Source organism: Pleuronectes platessa, unplaced genomic scaffold, assembly GCF_947347685.1.
Source record: "Pleuronectes platessa unplaced genomic scaffold, fPlePla1.1 scaffold_303, whole genome shotgun sequence".
In the NCBI taxonomy this organism is placed as follows: Eukaryota; Metazoa; Chordata; class Actinopteri; order Pleuronectiformes; family Pleuronectidae; genus Pleuronectes; species Pleuronectes platessa.
The window spans coordinates 3,452-17,018 of record NW_026519025.1 but is presented as its reverse complement, the minus strand read 5'-3'; the positions used below and the strand labels follow the sequence as shown (position 1 = coordinate 17,018).

General features: G+C 44.3%; 1 protein-coding gene across 1 annotated transcript; it reads left to right on the top strand.

The window, feature by feature from the left end:
* Window positions 1–266: 266 nt before the first annotated feature.
* On the top strand, window positions 267–13,089 carry LOC128436371 (brain-specific angiogenesis inhibitor 1-associated protein 2-like protein 1; the record flags this gene model as incomplete). The annotated part of the gene is given in 6 exon segments (XM_053418138.1): window positions 267–683; window positions 2,526–2,601; window positions 2,949–3,035; window positions 10,458–10,519; window positions 12,569–12,640; window positions 12,955–13,089. Coding segments are annotated over 6 exon segments (483 nt in total), but the record flags the coding sequence as incomplete, so codon positions are not given.
* Window positions 13,090–13,567: the final 478 nt, after the last annotated feature.

Genomic DNA, 13,567 nt, shown 5'->3' with positions numbered 1-13,567 from the left:
TTATTTAGAGCAGTGATGTTAACCTGTAGTTGTAGATGTTTTCCTATTAGAGCTAAAAACAGGGTTGAAATGGATAAATCAGATCGACCTCATGCTTCCAATTGTTATTTATTTTTTATAGTTATCTCATCAAGACGATATATCCCATATTGTGAGGTATTAAGAACGTTTTAATTTGAAAATGAAACTATCCGGAAATCGATATCCCTCTTTTAGAGCAGACAACTTGACGCCTGCACCTTTATTCCCTCCTCAGGCCTCCTCCCCTCCGGTGAACTCACCACCTACAAGTTTGACAGCTCAGCTCTTCTATTGCTCACACACACACACACACACTCCGCAGCAGCAACAGACACACACACACAGACACAACACTGGATTGTCCTCCTTATTCCTCCCTTTATTTATATTGTTCTCATTTTTTTGTTGGACTATGTGCGTTTTGCGTCTCCTGCTGGATGTGAGGAATTTCATGTGTCCGTAGGTTCGGTCACTTCTCCTCTTTTTTTGGATCTTTTCTTTTTGTCATTTTTGTTTGGCGTTGGTGTGAGTGAGTGTGTGTGTGTGGGTGTGTGAGTGTGTGTGTGTGAGTGATTCCTTCTTGTGGCTCGGGCGTCGTGAGGGATCTAAACATGTCGAAGAACGCGGAGGAGGTGAACAAGCTCACCGAAGGCACATACAAGGTGGGTGGGAAGACAACAGGTGCGAGGACAGGACACCTTCACACATGTGTCCTCCATGATCCCTGCTGTCCCGCAACTTTTCCCTGTCAGAGACCTCTGTTTGCTGCGGACCCCCTGAGAGCTGCTTGATAAGGAACTAGGCTCAGTTCATTCTAGTAGATGTTTGAGTTTCCATCTAACAGGGAAAACAATCTGGAGTCGTAATAGATAGTTTATTCTAGGGGTGTGTTTTAAAAATGAATGGGGTCTTAGCTTTACATTGACTGTACCGTTGTTTGTTTACCCCTGTGTCAGACGAATATCTAGATTATAGACAGTTTAAAGGGATGGTTCACCCAAGAATGAAAACTCACTCATAATCCCTTCCCACTATGCTGATGGGGGGGGGTTGAAGATTGTGTTTGTGTGTATTTACCCCTGAAACTCCAAAAGTGTTTTCTGGGCTCAAACATTACCCCTAGTGTCTGTTTTTAAACAAATGAATGGGGTCTTAGCTTCACATAGACTGAACTACTGTTTCTTTACCTCTGCATCAGAATAATATCTGGATTATAAACAGTGTTAGAGCAGTTTGCTCTGAACTGACTGTTAAGTAACTTTAAGTTTCGGGTTTTGAAGAAATAGCCCCACCCAATGGGAGTGCCATTTCCTCATAATACCGTGTCGCCGGTTGATCAGCATCATTTGAGCTGCTCAGTAATGTTCCCCTGGCATCTGTGTCATCCAGTGAGTAACCGGAATTCATTCACTGAACCTTTACAAGTGTTTAGACTAAACAAACATGAGCCGCCACATTCACTAAACCCCACCAAAGAGCTGTAACCTGTCCCACACTGGACTCAACAGGTGGGACAGAAGAGGAGGTTTGAAGGGTCTCTCCTCAGAAGCACTTGTTCATGCGTTTTGAATGGTTAGTGTCGGCTGCTGCTCTCGGGGACAGCCCCCACAGCTCCTTGTGGTGTGATGAAATGCAGGAAAGAGACTCCAGGTTTAATAATTTAGCTGGCTGAGTGTGTTCTGTGGTAAGATTATATAGCAAAGCTCCTCTGGCCCGCAGCTATAATCAACAGTTGTCCCACAGCGCTGTGTGTTTACACCAGTACACCAGTGAATGAGGGGAAGAGTTGCCACTTTAGGTTTTTCTTTGTGTTTTAAAAGAGTTCACAGTTTACGTATATATGGTGTGAACACTGTGACTAACTAGAAGACACAAGGTGTTGTGTAGCGTAATAAGAGCGACAGAATATTTGTTTATGTTTGTCTTTAGATGCTTTACTGAAGCTTTTATTCTTTGCCTGCACTCTGGACTTGGCTGAGACCGTATCACCTCCTCAGGAAGTCGAGATATGGAGAGAGAATAGCCGACTAATTTACCTAATCACAGAGATAAGTGCTCGGTGTAGCACCGGATTGTGGATGATAGTTCCAATCTCTGACATTGATCAGAGAATGTGAAGAATGGACAGAGTCACGTCATACTGGTTTTTATCAATTCCTAAAACCTCCCCATGCTGCATCTGGAATAAAATGTTTTAATTTTTTATTGGGTTTTAGTTTCCTCTCTTTCTTTCTCTGAGCGGTTTGTGACTCCCGTTCTTCATTTTGCTCGTTTCCAACCACATTATACGAGCGATGATTCAAGACAAGACACTCGGGTGAAGCTTTGCCCAAAGGTCACCGGACGTAGCTCCGGTTAATGAGTAGTCCTCAGGGTTTAACGTGTAGTAACTCCCATCCGATGTCACTCAGTCATGTAAACAGTCGCCCCCCCCCCCCCCCCATAACCCTGTTTGACATTATAAATAAACTGCATCTCTTGTTTTTGTGTTGTTTTCCTCCCAGACTGTGATGGATCAGTTCAACCCAGGCCTGAGGAACCTGGTCAACATCGGCAAGAACTATGAGAAATCAGTGGCTGGTGAGTGTTTTTGAAAACATCAATTGACGTTCATAATAAGTTATGAGGTTAGAAGAAAAGCAGATTGGAAAGTTAAAGTGTGACTGAGCTGCTGCCGTCTTCCTCATTTGTCCACCTTATTGACTTTTATGGCCAAAGCTCATTAAACATTTCGGAATAGTTTGCCTTTGAGGTTTTGTTTGAATAGTCCTGAGCTTTGTTCTGGTTCCAGGTGCAGCAGGTTTTATTTGTATCTATTATATTTGAATATTTCGGGTGTCAAGTGGTCTTCAACAGGTTTTAGGCAGCCTCTATTTTTCCCAAACTACCCTCACAAATATTAATGATCATTTTATAATTTTTCCCAGCAATGATCCTGGCGGGGAAGTTGTATTTTGATGCAATGTCTAAGATCGGGGAGAACGCTGCAGTGTCTCCTGTCTCCAGAGAATTAGGTAAGTCTCCACGCTGCCCTGTCCTCCTGCTCTCTCTCTCTCTCTCCTCTGGGATAAACTGTGGGAGGTCTGCAGACTGTGGAGGTCGTCCCCGCTTTTCCCTCAAATAGCTGTTTTATCTCACATGGCTCTCGGAGGAATGTATTATTGGTTTTCAGGAGGTCTTTGGGTCAAGTCTGGCAGTATTAGCTGAAACACTATTGTGCACACCAGACAAGTTACTCTCTATATAGAAGTTGTTCCAGTTCTAGGTCCAAGATACAAGACTGAATCTAGTGAGGAATCAAAAAGTTTGGAAAAATAAGCATTGGAGTCACAACACAAAACTTAAAGATTAAGTTGATAATATATAAAACACAGATCCTGGGCGTTTTCATGCGTCAGACCACAGGATCGACCAACCGACCAATAAGATGGTCTCAACTCGGTCCAAAAATCAAACAAACTACGTTTCGGTTGGTTTTCAGTGTGAAAACATCCTTTTGGTTAGTTCAGACCTTCAGACCAATTATAACACGTAACGATTGACCAACGTTCATTTTGCTGCTAGTAAAACCATCATGATATTACACTGGCAACAAAGTGAAAAGAGTAATTCATTTTCTCTCTTCAAACGTAAAGAGTTGAGTAAAGACTTGCTTTTCTATGCACTTTATTCCAAAAACTCAGCGAATACAACTACCTGACAATGTGGATGTCAAACGCACCAATGTAAAGTAACAGTAGACGCAGAACAATTAACTGATGACGACAATAATGACAATAATCAAATGAAGACTTGTAGTATTCTGACCTTAGTCACATTATGTAGACATGTGTACATCTTAATTGCCTTTTAACAGTCTATTGGAGGTTTTGCATCTATTTGTGAAACAGTTACCAACTGCCTTATGTCATAATCGTACTATGCTCTGGAAGGTGTCAACGGGAGTATGAATGAAATTGTCTATTAGCAACTCATCTAAACATCAGAATTCCAACAATTCAGAATAAGGTCAATAGTCAGGATAATGCTGTCCATGTAAACCTGGTCACTGGTGCAGATGTGGCTGCTGTGGTTTCTTGTTGTGATGAAGGAAGGTGAATGTGTGCTCAGTCAAAACGTCTCCTTGTCCTTGAACTACACAACCCAGTGAGCGCGGTCGCACAGCAGCAGGTACGCCTTGATGAACGCCCGCTCGGCCCTTGTGATGGATGCACCGCTGCGTGTGTGACGAGCCTAAAGAAACACAGCGCCAAAGATTTTGTTTGGTTCCCTGTTAGTTTCTCGTCGGCTCCCCAGGTGTCAGTCGGCTCCTCTAGATGCTCATTTACAATCCAAAGAGGTCTGGGTTCCCGACCCGCCGTCACCAGAGGCTCGCTTTGATCTAACCACTGTATACGTCTCTCCAGTCCCCTGGCGAATGGGAGCAAAACTGCTAATTAAATTCACCAGCACAATGGGAGGTGGCACCTGGTGCTGCACAGGTCTCAGTTTACTGGCACATGCAAAAGTAATTTTCCATCCTCCCCCACCAAAAAAAAACAAAGAAGCACCCCCACCTCCTCCAGTGTGGACTTCAAAGGTGGTTGTAAAAGTTTGTGGTTTCACTTTGGATTCACAGAGCAACAAGATTATCTTCTGCGAAACAGTCGATCCACTTCTCAGTGTATTTAACAACCAGCTCTGTGTAAATCTCACAAGTGGTTAGAAAAAAAGTATTGATTTGTGTGGTGCTCCCAGTAGATAATGTTGTGCACAGGTGGAGGTGGTGACTGTGGTCAGTGCAAGTTCAACGTGATCTTCCCACAGTGTAGACACACAGGTATATTTGACTGCACTTGTAAACATCTCATGGCGGAGGTGCTCTGTGGTCAGTGGTGTGTTATGAAATGTGACCGTGAAACAATCTCTCTGCCAGGCCAGTGTGTGTCATATGGAGAATGAATGTCAAGCACCTTCTTTTATTATCTACACAACTGATAAATAACACAAATGAATAAATCGACAGCTCAAAAGTCTTGTATATGTTTTCACGTTGGCATTTTACTTCTGGGACTTTTCAGTGTGAAATACAAAACCACTACACCATCGAAAATCACTTCTCCCTAGCTGATGATTTCGGCGGCAAAGGTGTAGTGATTTCTGGGGAAATGAAAATTGCAGTTTCATCTCGGTGAAGGTAGTAAATTTTAAGACGTGCTATCGGATCAGAACATGGTTTCGTGCACTCACTGGTGCCCCACCCGTGGATTTTCGTCAGAATCCGAGGAATTTCTTTCCCTCATTTAATGTCTGCATGAATCCAGGGGTTGTATGGGTGAGAGGAAAGTTCACAGGGAATCTGGTCCTGTTGTGGCGAGAGCAGCTTGAAATGTGCTTCCTGTGAGAGAAGAGGAAATGAGGGGAGGAACACAAACAAACTGCTGATTATCATCACGCTCCATATAAATAATTAAAAATGCTATTTTTATCCTAAAATCTGATTTAATCCCCATTAGAAATTAGAAAACGATAGGGGGATAACGGACATGCCAGGGAAATGGTTGTGTGGTGTTGTGTGTAGGAGGGTGGAGTCCTGATGTCCGGGCTCAGTCCCACTCACCCCTGAGCTGTGGTTCACTCCACTACCCACTAATCCCTGCATGGGAGCGGCAGACAGAGAGAGGGACACTCTGGTCTCATGACAGATCAGTTTAGTCTGAGTCATCACGGGGGATTATGTTGAGCAATGGGTGATTAAATCCACATTGCAAAAAGTCATCTAATCTAACCAGGCCTGTGAACCTCACTGCATTGTAACGGGAAATCCACGTCCCTATAACCAGTCCGAACGCCCCCAGCCTGTGGCACAAGACGCTGGGAGGATTTCAGGAGTTTGATCAAAGTCTGTGCACTTTGCTCCGGAGCCGGCTCGTGGACGTAGTGATCTTACCCCGTCAGAAACCCGAGCTCCACTGACGCGTAGCTCACCAGAAACCAGATACTCTTGAGAGGCACTGGAGGGACCGGTGCACCTCATCCTCCTACCTACCTGCTTTAACTCCTCTATTCTCCTTCCTCCTTCCTCCTTCCTCCTCCTCCTCCTATGCCAGAGGTCAAAGGTCAACTGTTCTTTTGTTCAGGAACTCCGTTTTATCTGATTTGTTTCATTCACTGGTCAAACAAGCAAAGAGGAATGAAGATGTGAAAGACCAGGATGTAGAGACTCACCTAGTTTAGAGCTTGTTGTTTTCAGTGTTTATAACTTCTAACTGTTTCAGGTCAAAGTAAGTCTCAGTGGTTCTGTAAAGTAAAATATTTGTGTTTGTTTTCTTAGAATATTGACAGAGGCTCCACACACAAAAAAAAAATAGCCAGTATGCAGGGAATTTAATCTCCTCCTATTCTGTCCCTTTATAGCAGAAATGGCTTTGTAGATGCTTAATAGACACAAGCACACACACTAACACACACTAACACACACACACACACACGCACATTGTCCTTCAATGGCCCGTCAAATGGCATCACGCCCACTTTACGTAATCTAAGCAGGTTTGCATGGTGGCGAGAGAGCTGTGGGCCGCTTTGCAGCCGACCAAATAATTCAATTTTTTTCCAAATTCATCTTCTGTTCATTCCACTGAGAACTTGATGCTATATATTATTTTCCTAATTTTGTCTTTGCTTGCTCTTCTTTATCTCAGGCCAGACGGCTCGTGTCACAAGGATGGAGCCTGGTGAAATCATTTTAACAGAATATCCTCTGCCTTCAAGATATCCTTGTTTGTAGGATGGATTTATGTTTAATGAAAAAGCAGAGGCAGAGTCTCTTTCTTTCTACAGACGTACAAACACACAGGTTTCTCTCCTGTGGGCTGAGGTAGCCTATCAGACCCCAACCTGTTTGTCTTATGTTGGATTTGTAATGTTGGGCAAAGATCTGTGTTTTAATGTCGTGAGCCTGTCCAGCAGGAACCAGGACTTACAGTAAATAATTGTGCTCACACACACACGCACACACACACACACACACACAGCTACAATCAGTTGTAGGCTTCTGGAGAATGAAGATACAGGGATTTGTGTAGTTTACTTAGGGAAGGAAGCACAAACAGGCTCATTCAGAAGGTCAGAAGACGTCAGCTGAGTGTGGGCGGTCCTTTATGTCCTCGGTCCTGAACTTCAAGCTGACTGCTTGTCAGGATCTCCGAGGACGGGTGTGAACACCAGGTCTGATCAGGGTCTGAGAGTCGCTCCTGCTGATGAACTGAATCTGAACTGACACTAAACTACAAAAATAACAACTGCACCTTAAAGAGGAGTTTACTTCCTCTGTTCCTCTGGCCCCGTGCGTGTCCGAGGTGAACTTCCAAGTTTCTGAGTTCTTCTCATTTGCGTTAAAGTGGCTTCACGTCTCAAGGCTGCTGAATTGTCAGCTGCTGCCTTTTGTGTGTGTGACTCACAGCTCCTGCCCCTGTGTTCGCAAACATTACCATTTTAAGATTAAGATTAAGATACATTTATTTATCCCAAACACATGCACAGACATGCACAGGCACACTCATGCAGGTAGGGACATTTAACCTCTGCTTTTAACCCATCTGGTGCAGGACACACAGAGCAGTGAGCAGCCATGTACGGCGCCCGGGGAGCAGATGTTGGGGGAGTAAGGTGCCTTGCTCAGGGGCACTAGACAGGGTAGGGAGAATCCTCTTGGATTTTTTGGACAGATCAATCCAGGTTCGTCTTTTTGTTGTTTCTCCGTGGAGTCGAACCAGAGACCTTATCTGCCCATAGTCCAAGTTTCTGCCACTAGTCCACCGCCTCATAGAACTGCCTCCACTGAGCCGACTCTGTGCAGCCCGGCTCCAGACCCCCTCACGCCCCGGGTGAACAGGCAGCCTGGTCTTTATCCTGTGGGTTTACCTCGGCTCGGTGTTGTTTGCTCATGGCGTGGCCGTCCTCTCCGGTGTTGTCCACATCACGACACGTCTTCGGCCCTCGCACCTTGCTCAATCGTGCGAGTCTGTTGCCCGGCAACGTTGTGTGCCGATTGTGTCAACAGTAAACAAAAGAGAGAGCGGGAGCTGCAGGAGCGCGGCTGTTGATTCACCGTGACGTTCTCCCCTCAGACGCCCGAATGCAGTCGGTTACATGACACATTTGCATCGGCGTTATCCAGATACAGTGAGAGATACGTCGATGACTCATGACTTTTGTGTCTGGCAAACCAAACCAGTCGGTCAGGTACTCGACTCCAGGCCGGCCCCGATGCTGTTAGGACGTGGTTCTTGTTGTAAGATGAGGGGACTTTGAGGTCAGAAGTGATTTAGACCAGGGCAGTTACAGGAGCCTGCTTTAACTTTGAACACAGCATTCTTTGGTGTCACGTGACTTTTCTCTTTCATCCGTCTCCACCCTTTATTTTCATCTCAGTTTCTCTTTTTCTGTCCAGCGGTCATTTCATCTCCCCCCCCACACACACACCTCCTCAGTCTGGTGTCTCCTGCCCCATGAAAGGACAGATTTACTGTCGTGCCCTTCATCCGCTGAGCCGTTTGAACTGTGCTGAGTTAAAAAAAAAAGAGCCACTGTGGCAAGGTGGAGCAGGCGCGGGGTCGGGCGGGCGGAGCAGAGCCCGGAAGGGAAGGGCAGTGTTTACATTCTGGTGAATGTACAGGACATAGTGATGCATCAGACCAGGAGCCTAGTGAACACCTGTCAGGTCCACGCCTTGAATCGTCCCACGTCAGACGGTTGTTGAGTAAAGAGAACTGCACTGGGTTTTTCCCAATGAACTCATGGCTGCTTTTTTAAATATTGACTCATGAATCTTCTCCTTTATTTTGAAGCGTTGGTCTTCAGCGTCTTATCTCCAAACATCCGAATGAACTGTATACGTGCTCTGAAGCAGAAGCCACTGTATGTGCACAGTGGAAAATCTGTTGTCTCGCTGTTGTGTTACTGTTGTGTTACCGCTCCCGTCTCCCAGTAGAGTACAGCTGGAGACTGGAGAATGCTTCACGACCTTCACCCGCTGTACACGGAAAATAAATTCCCTTCGGAGAGAAGTAGATTGTGGTAAATAAGTCTCAACGTGAAGTCTCAACTTCCCCCTCTTGACAATTTCCATCCTGTCATATCTGAGACGTGACGGGATCCAGTAGACAGAACGATTGCATATGTAATTTAAACCATATGATCCTGCATGCACAGAAAACATACCCAACATATTCGGTACTCTTAATATTTTTGGCTGTGAACCAACCTGAAGCTGCTGTAGTTTCCTCATCGCTTTTCTTTTTGCTTCCTGCAATAAAGTGACTCACTATGTGCACTAACACATGTTAACTGACCCACATAAATTTAGTGCACACACACTTATTGTTCGATCAGGATGTTTAGGCCACGTGGCTCAGAGGAGGGTCCCTGACTTCAACCATGAAAGATGGGTTCACACTTGTGACCTTTCACTGAGGATGTTTTGGATTCGCTGTTTGTCAGGATCACCACCAGGAATTCCATGAAACTAGGTGGTATCATGTTTTTGATCATAGCCATATTTAAATGATTGATATATATGAGTTTGTGCAGCTTGGTTCAGTTAGTATTCTTTAAAACAGTCTGGAAAGTTTGGATATTTTCTTGAAAGTTTCCAGAGTTACTTGTATGGGATTGGACAAACTGTTCCTATTAGACCCCGAGTGAAATGTCTCAATATGTGCGACTGAAGATTCACAGTTGATGACAAAACCTCCAAAAAGCTGCAAATATCCTGGAATGAAAAAGATGAGCCCGAGACACCAGCAAGGATGTCGTTGGTATTCGAGAGGCGTCAGTGTTGTTGTGCTGTAAAGAAAAAAAATTGCTTTTGGAAATAGAAATTGGTCAATTTTGTCACATTTTCCAGACATTTTCAGGAGTATATGTCTGGCTTATCAAAAGCCCTTTGGCTACAATAAAATAATTTATATGAATTGTTATAAATGCAGCTACATTTATAATGAGTCACTTTCATGCTGTATGTTTGTTTTAAGGAGAAACACATCTGTAAGGTTCTGTGAATTTAAGTGTGATCATAGTGATTTAAGATTCGGAAGCCGTGTTCTTTGTCAACAAGACATTTGATTACACTTTACCACCTAATGGTCGTAACTCATTAATCCTAATTCTATAGATTTGTGAGCAGCAGCAGACAGAAGGTTATAACCTGTGGTCTCCTTCCACATAAGCTCTTTTGATTAGCCGAGCACCAGGTGGTCCAGTTTTTCTGGTCCAGGCACGTGTGATGTTTTTTTAAGTGCAGGAAAATCTTTTGAAACAGAATCTCAGTCTAATGCCTTCGACTCATTGTTAGTGTACAATGTGTTGCACAATATCTTCAAATGACGCCGTCACTCTGTTCAGCAAAGGAAACACTTGGATTTAACCTGTTGTGTTTCTTTTCTTGTCGGCAGGTGTTGTGCTGATGGAAATCTCCGAGGTCCACAGGAAGGTTCATCTCGAGCTGGAGGAGAATGTAAGTGCTCGATGTGTTGTTTCTCTCATGTGCGTTTGCTTCCGGCGGATTCCTGTGTAACATGATTGCTGTGTAATTGTGTGTCGCCTCACCCCAACGCACTACGCCACACACTGTCACTCTCTGAGCCTGTCTTTCAACACACACACACACACAAACACGGGTGAAAGCCTCAGTTCACCAAGCACCATTTAGCAGCACACACTCCCTTAACAGACACTGCACCCCCACCCGCCTACCTCAGCTACAGTAGCAGTAGCAGGATGGATGAGGAGAAGCAAGCAGCTGCAGGAGGAAGGGAAACAACAGGTTTGGGTTGTTGGTTTGTCTCCTTGCTGAGAACAGGGGGCAGGCCTCAACACGTCCTGGGAAAGCACCAGCTGGACCAGTTACAGTTTGGTGCATTGAGAAATCACGCTCACGCAACAAGATGATTTGTTTTCTTTCCTGATCTGTTTATTTCATTTGAATAAATGTATTGATTGTTTCATTGTTTCAGTCATAGACAGGATAAAAGCCCAATGGCTGTTCCAAAAGCCCAAGATACTGTATCTACCTCTAAAAGACTAATTCAAACTCTGTGGTTTGTTTGATTAGTTTATCAAACTACTTATTTAACTACTTATTGATCCTTTATCTAACCAGTGGGATACAACATCTTTTCAACCAGCAAATCCTGGTCGAGATCAGCAGCAATAACCCCAAAAAGATTTAAAAATTATAAAGAACCATTCATTATTCTATGAGAGAAAAAAAAGTTTTAAAGGACTCTTTTATTCAAAGTTAAAGAAAGTTTAAAAAGAACTTCTTGCGTTTTTGCTTAATCCTGCAAACTAACAAACAAACACAGACAAAAATATTTGTATCTTTATTCGGGCAAGTATTGTCCCATCAATCGAAATTGTAATTGATTGATTGATTGATTGATTGATTGATTATTTAATTAAGCCTGGGAAAAAACTTTGAGGAATAAGACCCTCATTTACAATGGTGCCGAGGGTACAATGAACAGTTAATACATTGAGAAAATAAATAAGAATGAAATAAATATGCATATATACATACAGCAACACAAGGGAAAAGGTCACAAACAATCAACCCTGACGATTCAATAAAATACTATAAAATACTTTTGTTAAGCCCAACCCAACTAACAGTTACAATCACTGCAGGAGAAGCCAGAATGACCTGTCATTGGCTCTTTTAATGGTCATTAAAAGGACATTATGAGAACTCGTAAATACCTGAAGTTTTCTAATTTTCACATGATTGTAGATTTCTTTCCTTATTTTCAAGAGTGCATCTCGATATCTAGAGGTTTGCCTGGCGACATGTTGCACCAGCTTCGTTCTCTGGAAAACAAACAAGGCCACAGCTTGAAAATAACCAGTTAGAGCTGAACTTTGGGTCAGAACGTTTGCGCGGCGTTCCTCTGAGACACACTGCTGCTAACAGCGTCAGTGGGTGGGCTGCCTTGTTAATGGACTCCAGTTGGTGACTCACGGCATTAATTCAGCTCGTCTGCTTTGGTAAGGGTGTGTGTGTGTCTGTCTGTGTGTGTGTGTGTGTGTGTGTGTGTGTGTTTGTGTGTGTGTGTTTGTGTGTGTGTGTATTTGTGTATGCAGCAAGTTGTCTGTGGTCATCTGTGCAAGTTCAGTCACAGGGTCTTCCACTTTATTGATCTGCCCCGTGTGGGTGCGGTCACTGCATGGCAACAAGGCTGTGGCAGTGGTGGGCGTGCTTCAACACCCTCACAGTAATGAGAGAGAGAGAGAGAGAGAGAGAGAGAAGTCTGTGGGCATTCCCACGCTTCGTTTCTGACTCATTCATAAACGCAACTTGGACAGGGCGTCACCCCCGCACACACTCGCCCATACACTCCATATAATCACTCTTCATTTCTCTCTTTGAGGGATTTTCCCCGTGTCCCCGTGTCAGCAAATCTCACCAACTGTTGCACTCCGTCCATCCGTCCAATCAAGGTTCTAATCAGCTGTTTGTCTTCTTCCCCTCTTCCCCCCTCTCTCCCTCACTCGTCCTCACCCAAAGTTCAAGAGGTTCCACAGGGAGATAATAACCGAGCTGGAGAAAAAGACGGAAATGGACGTCAAATACATCACAGTGAGTTGTTTGTGCGTGTGTGTGTGTGTGTTGTGTGTTATTCTGTCAAACCTGACAGCAAACGTGATAATGTGATTCGTGAGTTTTTAAATGGTGATGTTGAGTCAAGTGTATTTTGCAAACCACAGTGCGGACATGTCACGTGTCCAAACCCCGGAGACACGATACGTGGGCTAGTTTACTTTTTAGATCATTAATTAGCCACTTAATCAAAATTGCAAATAGGCATCGAGCGAGTGCAATCATTCAAGTGCAAACTCATTTTATTGATCTGGAGTTCCAGCGTTCACACGTTTGTGTTTCCTCTGCGTCAGGCCACGTTCAAGAGGTATCAGATGGAGCACAAGATGAAGCAGGACTCTCTGGAGAGGTCCCAGTCGGAACTGAAGAAGCTCAGAAGAAAGAGCCAAGGCAAGAACGCCAACAAGTACGAGAGCAGGGAGAGCGAGGTGAGATGAACGTAGAGACAAGGTATAGATACGTGACCCACACATGGATGCTCTTTCTTTGACACACACACACACGCACACACAGTTTCTTCATATGTGCACACAGACATAATTACACAGACACTCAATCATTCACAAACCTGGACACCTGAGACGCACCATGTCAAAGCCAGTGTAACACTAGTGGGGGGACAATGTATGAAGTGTCCTCTCTGTGCAGTCACGCAGGAGAGGAAGATCTCTGTTTGTTGTTGCCCGCCCGCGACTCCAATAGACCCGCATGCAATCCTCTCATGCACCACCGTGCTCCACCCGCATGCAAACCGGACATGTACGTGCACGAGCAAGCAAAACAATGAGCAACGTTTGGATTTGAGCAGAGCTACTGGTTAAAGTTATCGTACAAGCCAGAGAATTATCTGCATAAAAGCAAACTGGCATTCAGAGCACAACACTTCAACACTTGGCTTGCATTGCA